This window comes from Salmo salar, chromosome 11 (genome assembly GCF_965601325.2).
Source record: "Salmo salar chromosome 11, fSalSal1, whole genome shotgun sequence".
NCBI lineage: Eukaryota > Metazoa > Chordata > Actinopteri > Salmoniformes > Salmonidae > Salmo > Salmo salar.
In genome coordinates this window covers 36015560-36034594 of record NC_138301.1, presented here as the reverse complement: position 1 = coordinate 36034594, position 19035 = coordinate 36015560, and the positions used below count along the sequence as shown (strand labels likewise).

At 41.0% G+C, this 19035-nt stretch overlaps 1 protein-coding gene across 4 annotated transcripts in view; it reads left to right on the top strand.

The window, feature by feature from the left end:
• The first annotated feature begins 754 nt into the window (after window positions 1-754).
• The window catches only part of LOC106587688 (uncharacterized), a 29957-nt gene continuing 11676 nt past the window's right edge, over window positions 755-19035 (top strand). For all 4 annotated transcript variants that reach the window (XR_014379378.1, XR_014379380.1, XR_014379379.1 and 1 more), the window contains exons 1-3: window positions 755-1196; window positions 13480-13635; window positions 14978-15100. Coding sequence is in view for 1 of the 4 variants with exons in the window: in XM_045689430.2 (XP_045545386.1) it covers window positions 1188-1196; window positions 13480-13635; window positions 14978-15100 (288 nt within the window). In the remaining 3 variants the exon portion in view is untranslated. The remainder of the gene's footprint in view (window positions 1197-13479; window positions 13636-14977; window positions 15101-19035) is intronic.

Sequence of the window (19035 nt, the reverse complement as noted above, 5' to 3'; positions counted from 1 at the left end):
GAACTGTTCATTTAGAGTAAACTGCAGCCCCGCCCAGGGGAGTTCAGTTTTTTATAGCTCAGTGTTGTTCCAGTCAATACATCCCCTCTAACCAATAACAGCCACCACACCTATCAAGAAGTAAGAAGAGACAAGTTTAGAGTTTATAATTAATCCACTGTTTATCTAACCCACAGTGGTACAGCTCCAGGGGCTAAATCTAGGTTGAATGAAAACATTAGAGTGATGGGGAACGTTAAAGGACATAATGTCAAGTAATTCGTCAAACAACTTGTCATTTTATTACATACAACCTGTTATTGTATTACAGAGTGATGGCCACATCTGATTCAGTGTAGGCTAGGCCTATTCAGAAATGTTGACAAAATAGATGTTAGATATTGTAGTTCCATGTTAATAACATTGATGTTTACATTTTTATATATATAAACATATATATATATATATATATATATATATATATATATATATATATATATATATATATATATATATATTAGTATGCAATTGTTTTCATTAAGGACAAACACAGTGGGATAGTGGGTGTGGTAAGTTATTCATAAAAAAAAACAAATGAGGGAGACAAAAAGGAAACAATTCCATGTGTTTTATTCCGCCTGTATAGGAATGCTTTATACAATCTGTTTTATTGGTCTTGCAGTGCTGTGTTTTTATCATGAGTTCAGGACGATGGTTTTATGGCGTCATTCATTGTGCCAAAGGACAAGCTTACTTCTCACAGTTATACAATAGGTTACTGTGTTGGTGACAGAGACAGTGCGAAGTTTAAAGGTGCTCACTCACATTTGCACTGCGTGAACACTTGAGAAAATGGCTAGCCTACATCAATTTGTTACGGCCTTCACTGCGACTAAGGGATTCAGTTCGATTGACATACACTGTCTATCGACGCGCTGAGGCATTCAGGGACTTACCGGAAACCAAACTTTTTCTTCAAACTTGTTTCGTAGCTGAGTCGAAAGCGTCGAAAGAGGAAAGAAAGAGACAAGACCGTTCTTCGTCCAAACTTTTACAGTTCATTATTTTCTTCCTCATATTCGCGTCATGTTGGATAATAGTTGGTTGCTGTCTAAAATAAGTGAAATACTGACTTTTTGTCAAGGATAACGGCCGCCGTCGAGTGTTATTCCTCCACATATATAGTATAACGGATATTCGTTTTTATCATGGAAGACGTGAGTATTCAGTCTATTGCATTGTTCTGATGGGCGGCATTGGTGGAATCTCGGTCGGCTATGGTTGGTTTTAAATGAAATAAAGGCTACCAGTCTAATGAAAGTTTAACCTTAGTAAAGATTCTCAGTGGCGGCATAGGTCAATCAAAACACTCACGGAAAGTAGTCTAAAACTCATCATCATTCAAGGTCAGAAAAAAAACTGTAAAAAGAGCACTGTAGCCTAGATATAAACCAATCCGCAGTTTATTGGATGGACACTACACACTACAAATAGCCTGTTGAAGTATCGGCGTAGAAAATAATAATGTGTGTTTCATCAAACTGATATGCAATGCGTCAATAGGCTCCAACAACTCATCGTACTTCTCACCGTTCAAACTCAGGTGCCAGCAGCTGTTAATGCCTGACAACCTGTTGCTTTCAACGGTAGCCCACTGCTGCTACTCGGCATTTACAGTGGTCTCTATCGCCCCTCCGTTGCTGGGTGCTGCCCCGTAGCCATGGAGATGTTAGGGGAGGAGGAGGAGGGGATAATAACTGTATTTTTACATTGTAATAACTACATTGTAGCCTACATTGTAGCTATTTGGATACATTGTAGCCTACAGGGTTGGGTAGGTTACTTTCTAAATGTAATCGGTTACAGTAGGGTGGTGCACAATTGGCCCAGTATCATCCGGTATGGTGGGTGTAGGTCATCATTGTAAATAAGAATTTGTTCTTAACTGACTTGCCTAGTTAAATAAAGGTTCAATTTAAAAAATATATGAATAAAACAGTACTAGTTACCTGTCCAAAATTATAATCAGTAACATCATTTTGGGATTAACCAAACTCGGTAACAATCTGATTACTTTCAGTTACTTTTTGATTACTTTCCCCTTAAGAAGCATTAGAAGAAGACAAAAATGATCCATCAAACACATGTGGTGTTTCATGATAGTGGTCTCTGAACTTGTGGTCAGACTTGCTCAGGTGGAACTAACTTAAACTTGCGCCTTTTTTCAATGCTGATTTGAATGTCATTGAGAAAACAAACATCCTTTCTGAATTTAATCCAAGATGTAATGATCTCGTTTTTCAAAGTATCTGTAATCAGATTACAATAGTTTTACTGGTAAAGTATCTGATTACAGTTACAGTTATTTTCAAACCGATAACATGTAACCCAACCCTGACCCTACATTATAACCTACTGTTTAGATAAAACTGTAGCCTAGCCCTCCGGTACAGTAACTGATCCAGTGTCAGCTCTTGGGTCAAGCTCTTAATGAATATGTTGGGGTAGGCCTATGTGTTATGGAGAGCTGATCTCAAATCAGTTATTGAACGTGAACAAAGTCACCATACCTACAACCATGGTCAGTAGGCCTACACCGCAATGTTGTCTGGGAATGCAATGCAGCTTGGGTCAGACTGAAAGAACTACTGAGTCACCTAATATGTAAGGCTCTCGTCCTATCCTGAATGAGTGTCCTTCAATTCAAGAGAAATTCTAAATAGGCTAGTTAGACCAGAAGAAGATGCACATGTACTGCTTTTAAACCTTCCTCTGGATGCCTTTTTTCCCTTCTTTTGTTTTACACATGAAAGAATGTAGTGAAGTTAAAAAGAGTAGGCCTGAACTGACAAGCATTGAACTGTGTGTTTTAAAGCTGTCTTTATGGGATAAATAGGCCTACAGTATGTGCAACAACTCACATAGAAGCTCAAAGTTGCAAGCCGTAGATGACATTGAGGCGAGTTTCCGGAAGCTGCTACTAGAATGAGGAAGTTGAACAGAGCAGTAAAACAGTAAATCAATAAAAATGGTCTACTTTGCACCTTGTTGCACACACACATATACACACGCTAGAGGTCGACCGATTAATCGGAATGGCCGATTAATTAGGGCCGATTTCAAGTTTTCATAAAAATCGGAAATCGGTATTTTTGGACGCCGATTTGGCCGATTTTATTTATTTATTTATTTATTTATTTTTACATAATTTTTGTTTTTAGACCTTTATTTAACTAGGCAAGTCAGTTAAGAACACATTCTTATTTTCAATGACGGCCTAGGAACGGTGGATTAACTGCCTTGTTCAGGGGCAGAAAGACAGATTTTTACCTTGTCAGCTCAGGGATTCAATCTTGCAACCTCACGGTTAACTAGTCCAACGCTCTAACCACCTGCTTTACATTGCACTCCACGAGGTTGCGCGAATGCAGTAAGAATTCCAAGGTAAGGTGCTAGCTAGCATTAAACTTATCTTATAAAAAACAATCAATCAATCATAATCACTAGTTAACTACACATGGTTGATGATATTACTAGTTTATCTAGCCTGTCCTGCATTGCATATAATCGCTTAGGTACACGTTGGGTACCTAACCATAAACATCAATGCCTTTCTTAAAATCAATACACAAGTATATATTTTTAAACCTGCATATTTAGTTAATATTGCCTGCAAACATGAATTTCTTTTAACTAGGGACAATGTGTCACTTCTCTTGCAACAGAGTCAGGGTATATGCAGCAGTTTGGGCCGCCTGGCTCGTTGCAAACTGTGAATACTATTTCATCCTAACAAAGACAGCCAACTTCGCCAAACCGGGATGATTTAACAAAAGCGCATTTGCGAAAAAAGCACAATCGTTGCACGACTGTACCTAACCATAAACATCAATGCCTTTCTTAAAATCAATACACAGAAGTATATATATTTTAAACCTGCGTATTTAGCTAAATGAAATCCAGGTTAGCAGGCAATATTAACCAGGTGAAATTGTGTCATTTTGCATTCATTGCACGCAGTCAGGGTATATGCAACACTTTGGGTAATTTGTCGGAATTTTACGTAATTATGACATAATACTGAAGGTTGTGCAATGTAACAGGAATAACGTTTTGTTTTCGAGATGATAGTTTCCGGATTCAACCATATTAATGACCTAAGGCTCGTGTTTCTGTGTGTTATTATGTTATAATTAAGTCTATGATTTGATAGAGCAGTCTGACTGAGCGATGGTAGGCAGCAGCAGGCTCATAAGCGTTCATTCAAACAGCACTTTCGTGCGTTTTGCCAGCAGCCCTTCGCAATGCATTGCACGGTTTATGACTTCAAGCCTGTAAACTCCCAAGATTAGGCTGGTGTAACCGATGTGAAATGGCTAGCTAGTTAGCCGGGTGCGCGCTAATAGCGTTTCAAACGTCACTCGCTCTGAGACTTGGAGTAGTTTTTTCCCTTCCTCTACATGGGTAACGCTGCTTCGAGGGTGCCTGTTGTCGATGTGTTCCTGGTTCGAGCCCAGGTAGGAGCGAGGAGAGGGACAGAAGCTACTGTTACACTGGCAATACTAAAGTGCCTATAAGAACATCCAATAGTCAAAGGTATATGAAATACAAATCGTATAGAGAGAAATAGTCCTATAATTCCTATAATAACTACAACCTAAAACATCTTACCTGGGAATATTGAAGACACATGTTAAAAGGAACCACCAGCTTTCATATGTTCTCATGTTCTGAGCAAGGAACTTAAACGTTAGCTTTTTTACATGGCACATATTGCACATTTACTTTCTTCTCCAACACTTTGTTTTTGCATTATTTAAATCAAATTGAACATGTTTCATTATTTATTTGAGTCTAAATTGATTTTATTGATGTATTATATTAAGTTAAAATAAGTGTTCATTCAGTATTGTTGTAATTGTCATTATTACAAAAAAGGGGGGGAAAAGATCGGCCGATTAATCGGCAGCGGGGTTTTTGGCTCTCCAATAATCGGTATCGGCATCGGCATGGAAAAATCATAATCGGTCGACCGCTAACACACGCTGGTGCAAATGCATACACACACACACACACACACATGCGTGTGCGCTCGCGATGCAGTGAAGCTCTTGTCAGAGTAGCCTATTATCTCTCTTAACCCAGAAGTCAGCTGCATGGTTAACTTCTGTGTTCCTACAAATTGAGAGTTCTGGCAGAAACGAAGTCTCCACCTTGCAACAAGAAACTCTCAGCCAAAGCCCCCACCCCCCCACCCCATGCGGGCACAGGCATGAAGCACTCAAGACGAAGCGGTTTAAGCACCGAATTCACCCAATCATGATACGTCCAAATAACCAGTGACAAAACCCCCAAAACGGAACTAATGCTGCTGTTATCAACCGCATCCCAGTCAGTCCTGGCAGATTCTCTCAGTCTACATGCAGAGTCACGGGAGATGAAGTACTATGGAATGTAAATTCATGGTCAAAAAAAGTACTATACCCAGCCAGGTATGGTTCTTCTAGGAGCTTCTCTCAGCTACATAAACATTGATTTAAACAACTGTATCACAATTGACGTGAAACAATTGAGTTTAAAAGAAAATGTTCTTAGTGACCTCAGAAGACCCCTTGCACACAGAGGTTTAGCCCTTAGCAGCACTATCCTATTACAGTAGTGTAGTATTAGTGTAGTGTTAGTGTAGTGCTAGTTTAGTATTAGTGTAGTGTTAGTGTAGTATTAATGTGGTGTTAGTGTAGTGTTAGTGTCGTATTAGTCTAGTGTTAGTGTATTATTGGTGTAGTGTTAGTGTAATATTAGTGTAGTATTAGTGTAGTGTTAGTGTAGTATTGGTGTAATATTAGTGTAGTGTTGGTGTAGTATTGGTGTAATATTAGTGTAGTGTTGGTGTAGTATTAGTGTAGTGTTAGTGTAGTATCAGTGTAATGTTAGTGTAGTGTTAGTGTTGCACTGGTGTAGTGTTAGTGTAGTGTTAGTGTAGTGTCAGTGTACTATTGGTGTATTATTAGTGTAGTGTTAGTGTAGTGTTAGTGTAGTATTGGTGTACTATTAGTGTAGTGTTAGTGTAGTGTTAGTGTGGTGTTAGTGTAGTAGTAGTGTTAGTGTAGTATTAGTGTAGTGTTAGTGTCAGTGTAGTGTCAGTGTAGTATCAGTGTAGTGTCAGTGTAGTATCAGTGTAATATTAGTGTAGTGTTGGTGTAGTATTGGTGTAATATTAGTGTAGTGTTAGTGTATTGTTAGTGTAGTATTAGTGTTGTGTAATATTAGTGTAATATTAGTGTAGTGTTAGTGTAGTGTTAGTGCAGTGTTAGTGTAATATTAGTGTAGTGTTAGTGTAGTATTAGTGTAGTGTTAGTGTAGTATCAGTGCAGTGTTAGTGTAGTATTAGTGTAGTATTAGTGTAGCATTCGTGTAGTATTAGTGCAGTATTAGTGTAGTGTTAGTGTAGCATTCGTGTAGTATTAGTGTAGTGTTAGTGCAGTATTAGTGCAGTATTAGTGTAGTATTAGTGTAGTGTTAGTGTGGTGTTAGTGTGGCATTAGTGTAGTGTTAGTGTAGTGTTAGTGTAGTCTTACATAATTAACCAGAGTGCACCGGTGAGATAAGGACCACCATGCAGTCAAGGTTTATACTACAGGGGTGCCTGGCAGTCCCATAACAAATCAGGGCACGTTCATAAACATGAAATATTAACACAACACCCCCAGAAGTGTTAAAGGTACAACCTGTAATTTGACCAGCCTGACCCTACCACTTGGTTTGGTAAACTGAGGGATGAGGCTGGAGAAATGGAACCACTCTCATATTCAGATGGACTATGAATTCCAAGACTAACAGTCCATAAGAATTACTTATAGTGTTAACCATATGTTCAAGATATACATGGTTTGTTTACAAAGGTTTATTGTAAAGACCAAGGGCCAGTTTAATGGAAACTGACCTGTTAGTCCTGGACTAGGCCTGGAAACTAGCCCCGAGAGGCAATCAAAAAAAATAAAATAAAAAAATAAAAATAAATAAAAAAGAAAAATAGAAAAAAAAAAGTCAGCTATCACAATGTTTTCACATTAGTATAACTATATGAACAGCTGGACTAACCACACTGAATGCCCTATATGTAGCTATACTAGTGTGATCTTAATTGGTAAATGAAAGAGTAGGACTGGCAGAAAGGGTTCAGCTGTGTGTCTGTGCAGTCTCTCTTGGTAGACGTTTCCTATAGCAGATCTAGGATCAGCTTACCCTACCCACACATTTCACCTTAATCATTAGGGTTAAAAACTCAAAACTGTCCTCGGATCAGTGTCTATGGGCAACTTCATTCAAGTCCTCTGAGTCACAGTGAGTGTGAGCAATAGGTTGACAGGCCATACCTCGTGGGCCGGGTTTATATACACCGGTGTGACTGGACATTGTCTGGCGGCTCAGTGAAGGCCACTGCCTGTCTAGCTGCCTGTTATACACATCTGTTTTAGCACTCTGTCACTGACCCCTCCCTCCTCCCCTCCCCTCTCCCCTCATCCTCTCGCTTCAGTCTATCTTTCTATCTCTGACTCTTTCTCCGTCTGTTTTTCTCAACCCCTCACTTTACCCTTCTTCTGTAATTGTCAGTCACGTTCTGCTGTTGCTGAATGGCCTGGAAGCATGGCCATGGTGTGTGTCAGCCTGCCGGACCACATTGGATTCTGAGGAAACAGACTTGCACATTATGTGAGGAAAACAATTAACCCTCTTTGACCACCGCTCAGCCCTGTGCTGCACAATTGTCCATTTCAGACCGTCGTTTCCCAGCATTTGGACTTGTGCTGCACAATGGTTGTGTGTGTGTCAGTGTGTGTGACTGAGTTCCCTCTGAAACTCTGATGGTGTTGTTGGTGTGTGTGTGTGTGTGTGTGTGTGTGTGTGTGTGTGTGTGTGTGTGTGTGTGTGTGTGTGTGTGTGTGTGTGTGTGTGTGTGTGTGGTGTGTGTGTGTGTGTGTGTGTGTGTGTGTGTAAGAGGGTATTTCTTTGGGACTTCCTCTTGTTTGTAAGTGTTTTTGAGAGCTCTACATCTCTCCCATTCCACTCCCTCTCACCTCTCCCCCCTCTCTCACCTCTCCCCACTCTCTCACCTCTCCCCCCCTCTCTCACCTCTACCCCGCTCTCTCACCTCTCCCCCTCTCTCTCAATTCAATTTAAGGGGTTTTATTGACACTGGAAACATATGTTTTCATTGCCAAAGCAAGTGAAATAGATAAACAAAAGTTAAATAAACAATACAAATAAAATGAACAGTAAACATTACACTCACAAAAGTTCCAAATGAATAAATACATTGTCAAATGTCATATTATGTCTATATACAGTGTTGTAATGATGTGCAAATAGTTAAAGTACACCTCTCCCACTTCCCCTCTTCCCCACTCTCTCAAAGGAAACTAAGGTGTCTTCTCTCCTCTCTCACCCTTCCCCTCTTCCCCACTCTCTCAAAGGAAACTAAGGTGTCTTCTCTCCTCTCTCCCACTTCCCCTCTTCCCCACTCTCTCAAAGGAAACTAAGGTGTCTTCTCTCCTCTCTCACCCTTCCCCTCTTCCCCACTCTCTCAAAGGAAACTAAGGTGTCTTCTCTCCTCTCTCACCCTTCCCCTCTTCCCCACTCTCTCAAAGGAAACTAAGGTGTCTTCTCTCCTCTCTCACCCTTCCCCTCTTCCCCACTCTCTCAAAGGAAACTAAGGTGTCTTCTCTCCTCTCTCACCCTTCCCCTCTTCCCCACTCTCTCAAAGGAAACTAAGGTGTCTTCTCTCCTCTCTCCCACTTCCCCTCTTCCCCACTCTCTCAAAGGAAACTAAGGTGTCTTCTCTCCTCTCTCACCCTTCCCCTCTTCCCCACTCTCTCAAAGGAAACTAAGGTGTCTTCTCCTCTCTCCCACTTCCCCTCTTCCCCACTCTCTTAAAGGAAACTAAGGTGTCTTCTCTCCTCTCTCCCACTCCCCCTCTTCCCCACTCTCTCAAAGGAAACTAAGGTGTCTTCTCTCCTCTCTCACCCTTCCCCTCTTCCCCACTCTCTCAAAGGAAACTAAGGTGTCTTCTCTCCTCTCTCACCCTTCCCCTCTTCCCCACTCTCTCAAAGGAAACTAAGGTGTCTTCTCCTCTCTCCCACTTCCCCTCTTCCCCACTCTCTCAAAGGAAACTAAGGTGTCTTCTCTCCTCTCTCACCCTTCCCCTAATAGCTAGCTAAGTCAACCAGTGGATAGGGAGACCTTGTTAACTCAGATGATGTTGATTAGGACGTGTGGTGAGTTCAAGCAGGGCAGGTCAGCATGGAACTCAATTCATCCCAGATGGAGCCTTCTCCTCCCTGTTTAAGACTTTATAAGGAACACATGTCGGCTAAGGTGTGCCTTTTTTAAGGCCTTGAAATGAGGGCTCGGCCTCGGCCCATTTGGGATGGTTATTGAGAGAGTTGTAAAGTGAATCAGATATTGCAAAGGCATAAGAAAAAGGAGCTTTTGGGTTTGGCTTGGGCTTGGTTTTTGGGTTAGGTTTTCTCATGTGAAATGCGAATTTGGAAGAAAGACATCCATTTATGACACAATAACAAAGCTTGGCCCAATACAGTTTTATATTAAATGTGTATTTGCTTGTCTTATTTCAAAAATCCTCAGAGAGGCACAAACCTGTGTAAACTTCAACTTCATAATGTTACACACTTACATGCTAGCATACGATAGTCATTATCAGATGTCATTTTGGGATGTCCACTGATTAACCAAGCATCTCTTCCTGTGGGAGTCAATATGTGGTAAAGCTAAAAGCAGATCCATGTTTGGCGCTGTTACACCTTCTGGCATGTTCAGCTTGGCAAACTAGCTAATACTGCTAAAGTTGCTTGCAACAATGGCCGACACCACAGAGCTCTGTGAGCCTCCAACCAGTAAGCTCAGTTGGGATAACAAGCCAACATGGCTATTGTTGCCACTTGCCACAATGATAACTGCACAATCAAGGAAACAGAGACTCAGGGCAACTGTTGCACTTTTACCAGCATGTTGAGTTTGGTTAACTAGCCAACATGGCTAATGTTGCCACATGCCACAATGTTGTATGACGTGAGTCCATTAAACTGTTGCACCTAACAGCATTTGCTCACTTTAGCTAACTATGCTAGCCAATGTTAAGCTGCATAATGGAAGACACAGAGTCAAGCCAACTGTGCTGTAGTGTAAAACATCTCTTCTGTAATGTACACTCTTAGGAAAAAAAGTGCTATCTAGAACCTAAAATGGTTCTTCGGCTGTCCCCATAGGAGAACCCTTTGAAGAATCATTTTTGGTTCCAGTTAGAACCCCTTTGAATGCCATATACAACCCTTTACAGAGAGGGTTCTACATGAAACCCAAAATAGTTCTACCTGGAACCGAAAAGGGTTCTACCTGGAACCAAAAAGGCTTCTATGAGGACAGCCGAAGAACAATTTTGGAATCCTTTTTCTAAGAGTGTAGATGTATCCAGCACCACACCAAGCATTATTGGCAGGGGTGAGCTGTACTGTCAGGCATTGTACAGTACACTGTGATGTGTTCCACTTTCCCCTGGCCTGGCCTTCAGTGTGTGTGTGTGTGTGTGTGTGTGTGTCAGAGAGACAAAGGCCAATCAGTGCTTTCCTCTTTCACTTAGAGACAGCGATGCATGCCATGTCCCCTCTCTCTCATGTCTCTGTTTTCTGTACAATGCACTGTGGAAGACTAATGACTGCCTTTTATCTGTCTCTCTTTTTCTCTCTCTCTTTCTCCCTCTCTCTCGACATCTCTGTATTTCCCTCCCTCTTTCTCTCTCTCTTCCTCATTCATTCCTCTATCACCTCTAACCTTCTCCCTTCATCTCTTTCTAACTCCTTTAACCTCTCTGTGTCACTCCCCCTCTCTCTCTAGGCCTTTCCTCTCCTCACAGCTGTACCTTTCCTCTGTGTGCAAAGCGGAGCCACTCTTCCCAGTGCTGTCGCAGTGAAAGTGGAAAAACAGCTCGATGACCCTTTAAAAATACATCCTGTGGAATTTCCTCCAATAGATTCGGAGTGCCTGGAAATTTTAGACAGGCACCTGCAGTTGTTTGTGTTTTATTCTGTAATAAAAGAGGACCAGTCAATTTGCTGCACAGTGTCTCCTAAAGGAGTTTGAGGTAGATAGTGCTGTGAGCTTTTGTTTTACATTGTTGTTTCTTCATTGGTTAATATTACAAACGCAATCCACTCTTTTTCAGTGCTGGAAGTTTCATACTATGTTTTGTAGTAACTGAGTAGCATAGAAAGGCATTGTGATAGAAAGACATTGTGCTGCAGCTACTCTACAGTAATCCTCTGGAACGATAGTCAGCTTTCTCAGGTCTCAATACACTGGTCTGGACTGGTATCATTAAGCACGAAATGGAAGAAAACGGAATGAAACAGGGATGGAATACCTGGCTCTTTTTTTGTTTTCCGTTGCAAAACATTTTACAACATTTTTGTTGTGTGCCCTTATGAACAGAACCCTGGCATTCTGCTTCAGATCTGTCCGGTTTCCCGATAGTGATGGAACTTAGGCTTACAAGTGTTTTAACAATGCATATTTCCTACAATGGCTGAAGATGTAACATACATTTCCCAAAACACCAATCAGAGAGAACGTTTGCTAAGTGCGTCGTTGAGGCATTTGTCGATACCGATGCCCCATTTACATTGTGACGTATTTCATTGCGCCGTACGTCATCTTCATGCAAGCTCATTCTGCTACTGGACGGAGAGCATAGGGTTTCACAACCAATGCAAGACAAGATGGAGGAGAGCCTAGTCTCTCGGCAGAGATCACATTTATTTTGGAAGATTGCAAAATATGACCTTTTCATTCAAGACAGGAGAAACATATTGTTTCAGTTGATAATAAAACATGTTTAGTTTAGTTACTTTTTCCTCAACTTGTTTCCATAATTTTCTAGCAAGTCAAGCTATTTTACAGAGCAGCTAGACAGCTAGCTAAAAGCTAGGCTATACTGTAGCTAGCGACCTCCACCTAATAATTATCAATGAATAAACTAAAACGGCAACAGTCATAAACATCATTTTTACATACTATTAAAATACTACTGACTTATACGAATGGGTCATTTTTTACAAGTTGCTAGCTATCCTATAAACCCATCATCGAAAACCACATATTTATACATGGGCAACTTTGTATTTGTAGTCAACTTTGTTCTGAAGTCATCAGCGTCATAGAGAGGAGGATAAACCCTGTGATTCTATGTTTAGCAGGGATCTTCTGTGTATAAAGTGACGCGGGAGGGCAGAAAAGCATCTTAGCTGTTCTGAGGCAGGCATTAGATTGCGAGCGTTTTTTTCAAGTGCAACATTAATAACGATGGTTTTGGGATCAGCTGGAAGATTTAATGATTCTCCTACGAAGGTTCTAACCATGAACTTAGCCTTAAGATGCTTTTGGGAAACCGGACCCTGGGAAGTCTTTTCAGAATAACACAACTCAAAGAACCCCTTCTGATTTGATCATTTCACTTTTGTATTTCATTTCCTAACTTCAAATGTTTTGAGATGTAAATAAATCATATTTTATCATGGAGATGTTTTTCTTTCTGCCGCTTGGAACAAGTTCTACTTTTACAATACTTTATACATACTTCCTGCATGTTGATTTTTATGGTGCTGTTTTTTACATTTAAGTGTATCTTTACCCAAATGGAGTAATGTAATTTGATGTAATACACATGCCCCACTCAATGTAGACAGAAAGACAAAAGATGGCCTCCTTACTTGACCTCAGTGTACAGAATAGGAAACTGATAGTACGCTGAAATGTGATACTAAGAAAAGACACCTGAGAGCAGAGAGAGAAAAGAGCGAACTGCCTAGAAATAAGTGTTTTTCTGAGGTGAGAAACAGAGCAGCAGTGGAGGAAGAGGTAGCGGGACTGTAAAAATGAAATGAACTGTTACTAAATAAGAGTGTTAACTTAGCTCCACAAGCCTCAAGTGTCATCGTTAACCACTATAGTGTCAGTTCCCCTACAGCTTGCAGGGCCCTTGGGCTTACTGAGTTTCACAGCTCTCTGCAGTGCCACAGCGGAGCCTATTGAGAAGTCAGGTTTCAAGCGTTTACAATACGCATACAAAGTCACTTCGTATTGAGCCAGACACAGCACAAGACATTTAGCAAGAGTATGAAGAGAAACATGCTCTAAAACTAACTAGACACATTTTAGGTTTAATTAGGCCACGTTCCAATCCTTATGACTTGCTCTCCCTCTGTGTCTCCTTTCCTAAACAACCACTGATATTATGAACAGACCATACCAGAACCATACCATACAGGAAATACTATAACCATAGCCTACATAATGGAAACACACTTTGCCCTCTCACTCACCTGTAAGTGATGATGAAGGGAAAGAGGAAAGACTATTGAGACATAGCCCCGAGTAAAAGTTTGCTGTGGGTGCAACTCTGATTTCCTTCCGCTGTTGTCCTCCCAGGAAGTGAAAGAGGACCCCACCAGGCCCAACGAGGACCCCACCAGGTCCACATGGAAGGCCGGTTGGGTGAAAAAGGCCTCAGGCAGGTTCCTGGCCAGCTATAAGGACCGCTACATCCAGGTGGAGAGGACAGAGCTTGTGGTGTACGAGAATGAGGTACGCTACATTTCAATAAACTATTAAAGGCCCAGTGCAGTCAAAAACTAGATGTTCCTGTGTTTAAGATATATTTCCACACTATGAGGTTGGAATAATACTGTGAAATTAGGATAATGACTGTTTGAAAAGACCGCCTGAAATGTCAGCCTGTTTAGGTGGGATGGAGTTTTGGCCTGCCTGGTGACTTCACCAGGTGGTAAATGAGTTAATAGACCAATAAGAAGGAGAGTTCCAAACCTCACTGCCAATAACAGAAAATGTTCAGTTTTCCCCTCCTCACTCAGAACACTCCCAGACAGTCCTAGCAAAATTCTTGAAAGGCAATTAGAAAAATAGTATTAGAATTGGAATTTCAGTTAACTTGCTGACTTGACTGAATTGAAATAGAATTGACCCCAACTCTGCAGGACACTACTAACTCAGTGAAAATGACACTTTAGAACAATAATATTAAACAGAAAGCAACATTTGCTGAAATGAATGTTGTGATGTTACTACATTCATAATGTTATCCTGTATCAATGCATTTTATTGCATGTCTGTCAGATGATATCCTGTATCAATGCATTTTATGCATGTCTGTCAGATATCCTATATCAATGCATTTTATGCATGTCTGTCAGATATCCTATATCAATGCATTTTATGCATGTCTGTCAGATGATATCCTATATCAATGCATTTTATGCATGTCTGTCAGATGATATCCTATATCAATGCATTTTATGCATGTCTGTCAGATATCCTATATCAATGCATTTTATGCATGTCTGTCAGATGATATCCTATATCAATGCATTTTATGCATGTCTGTCAGATGATATCCTGTATCAATGCATTTTATGCATGTCTGTCAGATGATATCCTATATCAATGCATTTGCATGTCTGTCAGATGATATCGTGTATCAATGTATTTTATGCATGTCTGTCAGATGATATCCAGTATTAATGCATTTTATTGCATGTCTGTCAGATGATATCCTGTATCAATGCATTTTATGCATGTCTGTCAGATGATATCCAGTATCAATGCATTTTATGCATGTCTGTCAGATGATATCCTGTATCAATGCATTTTATGCATGTCTGTCAGATGATATCCTGTATCAATGCATTTTATGCATGTCTGTCAGATGATGTACTGGTCTCTCTCACTTTTAATAACTATTTTCATAAACACTCAGTAGTCCTTCAATTTCCACCTGGCAGCTTTATAAACATTAAACACACACACACACACACACACACACACACACGTTCTTCTGGAATAGAACGTCAGTTAATTAAAGGTGCAATTTGCCCTTTAACGTAAACAACGTTCTGCCTCTTTGGTGCAGGACGTTGCGACCTACTTGGAGAAAGTGGACCTGGAAAACTACGATAAGTGCCACGAGTTGAGGAGCGCCTTCACGAAGAAGAATAGACTGGTGTTGATACGAGCGGCCAAATCAGGGAATAAGGTGAGCATTATTTGACAACCTTGTAAGCGAGCAGAGAGACATGTCTCTGAATCTCTGAATCAAAAGGTCTGTCTGTTTGACAAACCTGGGTTCAAATATTATTTGTTTTCTTTCAAAAACGTTAAGAGTTTGATCGAAAACCAGCCTTGAATGCCAGATGAGCGGGGTTTGCAATTTTGGGAATGTTCCATTGTTTCCATTGTTCCAGGAAAGCTCAATCAAGCACAGCTAAAACCCAGGTCTACTTCCAGAGGTTCAATTATGTCAGGAGCATTACTGTAAATTAAACAGCCATATGTAATGTCGGCCTATGTGAAGAGAAAACCATAGAATGAGAAATTGTTCAACCGGACAAAGCTCCTCATACATGTGCAATGCATCAATTATTCAAACATTCCAAATGTCAATTTGAATGGAAATGTCTGTTCTACTAACTCACATTCTATGGTTGAAACTCAGAAGACATATGCCGTCACATAGTGATATCATCATCAGCAAGGCTTGTCTTGAGCTATTTCTCAACGGACACAAAGGAGAGCGATCTGGGAAAATGAACTGAGTTGGACGGTCAGTTGTCCAGACAAAGTGTTTCTCAACCTCCGGTCTGTAGACCGGTGCTGGCTCATGGGAGAATGCTGACCGGTCAGTCAGATAGTCAGAGATTTAGTCAATTCTCAAGTGATTGTTTTAATTCAGGAGGTCAAGTTGACCTCTGAAAAGTGGGAGTGGAGGTCAAATAGAAATAAAATCAGGAGGTGTTCCAGGTCAGAGTTGGTCCAAAGCTTGCTGCTCCATGGTATGAAAGAAACTGACAAACTGGTCTGGACTAAAGTATCACATAACTAAGACCCTTCATTCAATATCTTTCTCAGATAGTCTCCAGCTTGTCTTCAGTGTGTATAAAGCTTTGGGCTCATTCACTCAACTAAACTTTAGACACTAAACTGTAGATTCTGAAATGTTAAAGTTTAAAACCTATGAACAATTTTCTCGCTTGGAAAGGTGACAAACTCTTACCCTTGAAGTCAGCAGGTTTGGTCTTTCTCTCTCTGAGACTGCAAATATGTGTGGCACTACTGCTCAGTGATTATCAAAGCGGCCAGAGCTAGTGTAATTATGGGCTTTCAAGGCCTTGAGGCTTCACAGAGGTGGATGCAGTATGCTAACAGGCCGGCCATAGAAGAGGTTGTCTTTGAAGAATGTCTGTCTGTCTGTCTGTCTGTCTGTCTGTCTGTCTGTCTGTCTGTCTGTCTGTCTGTCTGTCTGTCTGTCTGTCTGTCTGTCTGTCTGTCTGTCTGTCTGTCTGTCTGTCTGTCTGTCTGTCTGTCTGTCTGTCTGTCTGTCTGTGTGTGCCTGTCTGTCTGTCTGTCTGTCTGTCTGTCTGTCTGTCTGTCTGTCTGTCTGTCTGTCTGTCTGTCTGTCTGTCTGTCTGTCTGTCTGTCTGTCTGTCTGTCTGTCTGCGTCTGTCGTCGTCGGGCGTAAAGAACCCATAGACGCAGGGGTAAAGAGCCATTTACTATCAATCTCACAACCTTCTGGTTTCAAGGCAAACATGCTAAACAGCTGGGTTCAGGTCAATTCCATTTAAATTCAGGAAGTAAATGGAAAATCCTACTTCATTCCAATTGTCCACAATACAAAAGTAATGAGACTAAATTGAAATGGAATTGACCCCAACCTTGTTCTTACTATAGTCACAATCCATGAGCGATGACAGGGGTGTATTGCTAAACCAGACCTGGTTGTTATGCAGGCCTCAACTCTCCATCACCAGAGGAAATGGATCAGATCCAGCATCTGTTATGGGTTAAAGCCCCAGTCCCTCCTCTGGGTTAAAGCCCCAGTCCCTCCTATGGGTTCAAGCCCCAGTCCCTCCTCTGGGTTAAAGCCCCAGTCCTTCCTCAGGTTTAAAGCCCCAGTCCCTCCTCTGGGTTAAAGCCCCAGTCCCTCCTCTGGGTTAAAGCCCCAGTCCCTCCTCTGGGTTAAAGCCCCAGTCCCTCCTCTGGATTAAAGCCCCAGTCCCTCCTCTGGATTAAAGCCCCAGTCCCTCCTTTGGGTTAAAGCCCCAGTCCCTCCTATGGGTTAAAGCCCCAGTCCCTCCTATGGGTTACTGACTGTGTGGTTATGAGACGGTCCGTCTAAGCTCCAGTACCTATCACACATACACACTAGAGACCGATTATGGTTTTCAACGCCGATACCAATTATTGGAGGACCAAAAAAAAGCCGATACCGATTAATCGGCTGATTTTTTAAAATGTTTTCTATTTGTAATAATGACAATTACAACAATACTGTATGAACACTTATTTTAACTTAATATAATACATCAATAAAATCAATTTAGCCTCAAATAAATAATGAAACATGTTCAATTTGGTTTAAATAATGCAAAAACAAAGTGTTGGAGAAGAAAGTAAAAGTGCAATATGTGCCATGTAAGAAAGCTAACGTTTAAGTTCCTTGCTCAGAACATGAGAACATATGAAAGCTGGTGGTTCCTTTTAACATGAGTCTTCAATATTCCCAGGTAAGAAGTTTTAGGTTGTAGTTATTATAGGAATTATAGGACTATTTCTCTCTATATGATTTGTATTTCATATACCTATTGGATGTTCTTATAGGCACTTTAGTGTTGCCAGTGTAACAGTATAGCTTCCGTCCCTCTCCTCGCTCCTACCTGGGCTCGAACCAGGAACCCATCGACAACAGCAACCCTTCGAAGCAGCGTTACCCATGCAGAGCAAGGGGAACAACTACTCCAAGTCTCAGAGTGAGTGACATTTGAAACGCTATTAGCGCGCACCTGGCTAACTAGCTAGCCATTTCACATCGGTTACACCAGCCTAATCTCGAGGGTTGATAGGCTTGAAGTCATAAACAGCGCAATGCTTGAAGTACAGCGACGAGCTGCTGGCAAAACGCATGAAAGTGCTGTTTGAATGAATGCTTACGAGCCTGCTGCTGCCTACTACCGCTCAGTCAGACTGCTCTATCAAATCATAGACTTAATTATAATATAATAAACACACAGAAATACGAGCCTTAGGTCATTAATATGGTCGAATCCAGAAACTATCATCTCGAAAACAAAAAGTTTTTCCTTTCAGTGAAATACGGAACCGTTCCGTATTTTATCTAATGGGTGGCATCCCTAAGTCTAAATATTCCTGTTACATTGCACAACCTTCAATGTAATGTTATAATTACGTAAAATTCAGGCAAATTAGTTCGCAACGAGCCAGGCGGCCCAAACTGTTGCATATACCCTGACTCTGCGTGCAATGAACGCAAGAGAAGTGACACAATTTCACCTGGTTAATATTGCCTGCTAACCTGGATTTCTTTTAGCTAAATATGCAGGTTTAAAAATATACACTTCTGTGTATTGATTTTAAGAAAGGCATTGATGTTTATGGTTAGGTACAGTCGTGCAACGATTATGCTTTTTTCATTAAATGCGCTTTTGTTAAATCATCCCCCGTTTGGCGAAGTCGGCTGTCTTTGTTAGGAAGAAATAGTCTTCACAGTTCGCAACGAGCCAGGCGGCCCAAACTGCTGCATATACCCTGACTCTGTTGCAAGAGAAGTGACACATTTTCCCTAGTTAAAAGAAATTCATGTTAGCAGGCAATATTAACTAAATATGCAGGTTTAAAAATATATACTTGTGTATTGATTTTAAGAAAGGCATTGATGTTTATGGTTAGGTACCCAACGTGTACCTAAGCGATTATATGCAACGCAGGACAGGCTAGATCAACTAGTAATATCATCAACCATGTGTCGTTAACTAGTGATTATGATTGATTGATTGTTTTTTATATGATAAGTTTAATGCTAGCTAGCAACTTACCTTGGCTTCTTACTGCATTTGCGTAACAGGCAGGCTCCTCGTGGAGTGCAATGTAAAGCAGGTGGTTGGAGCATTGGAC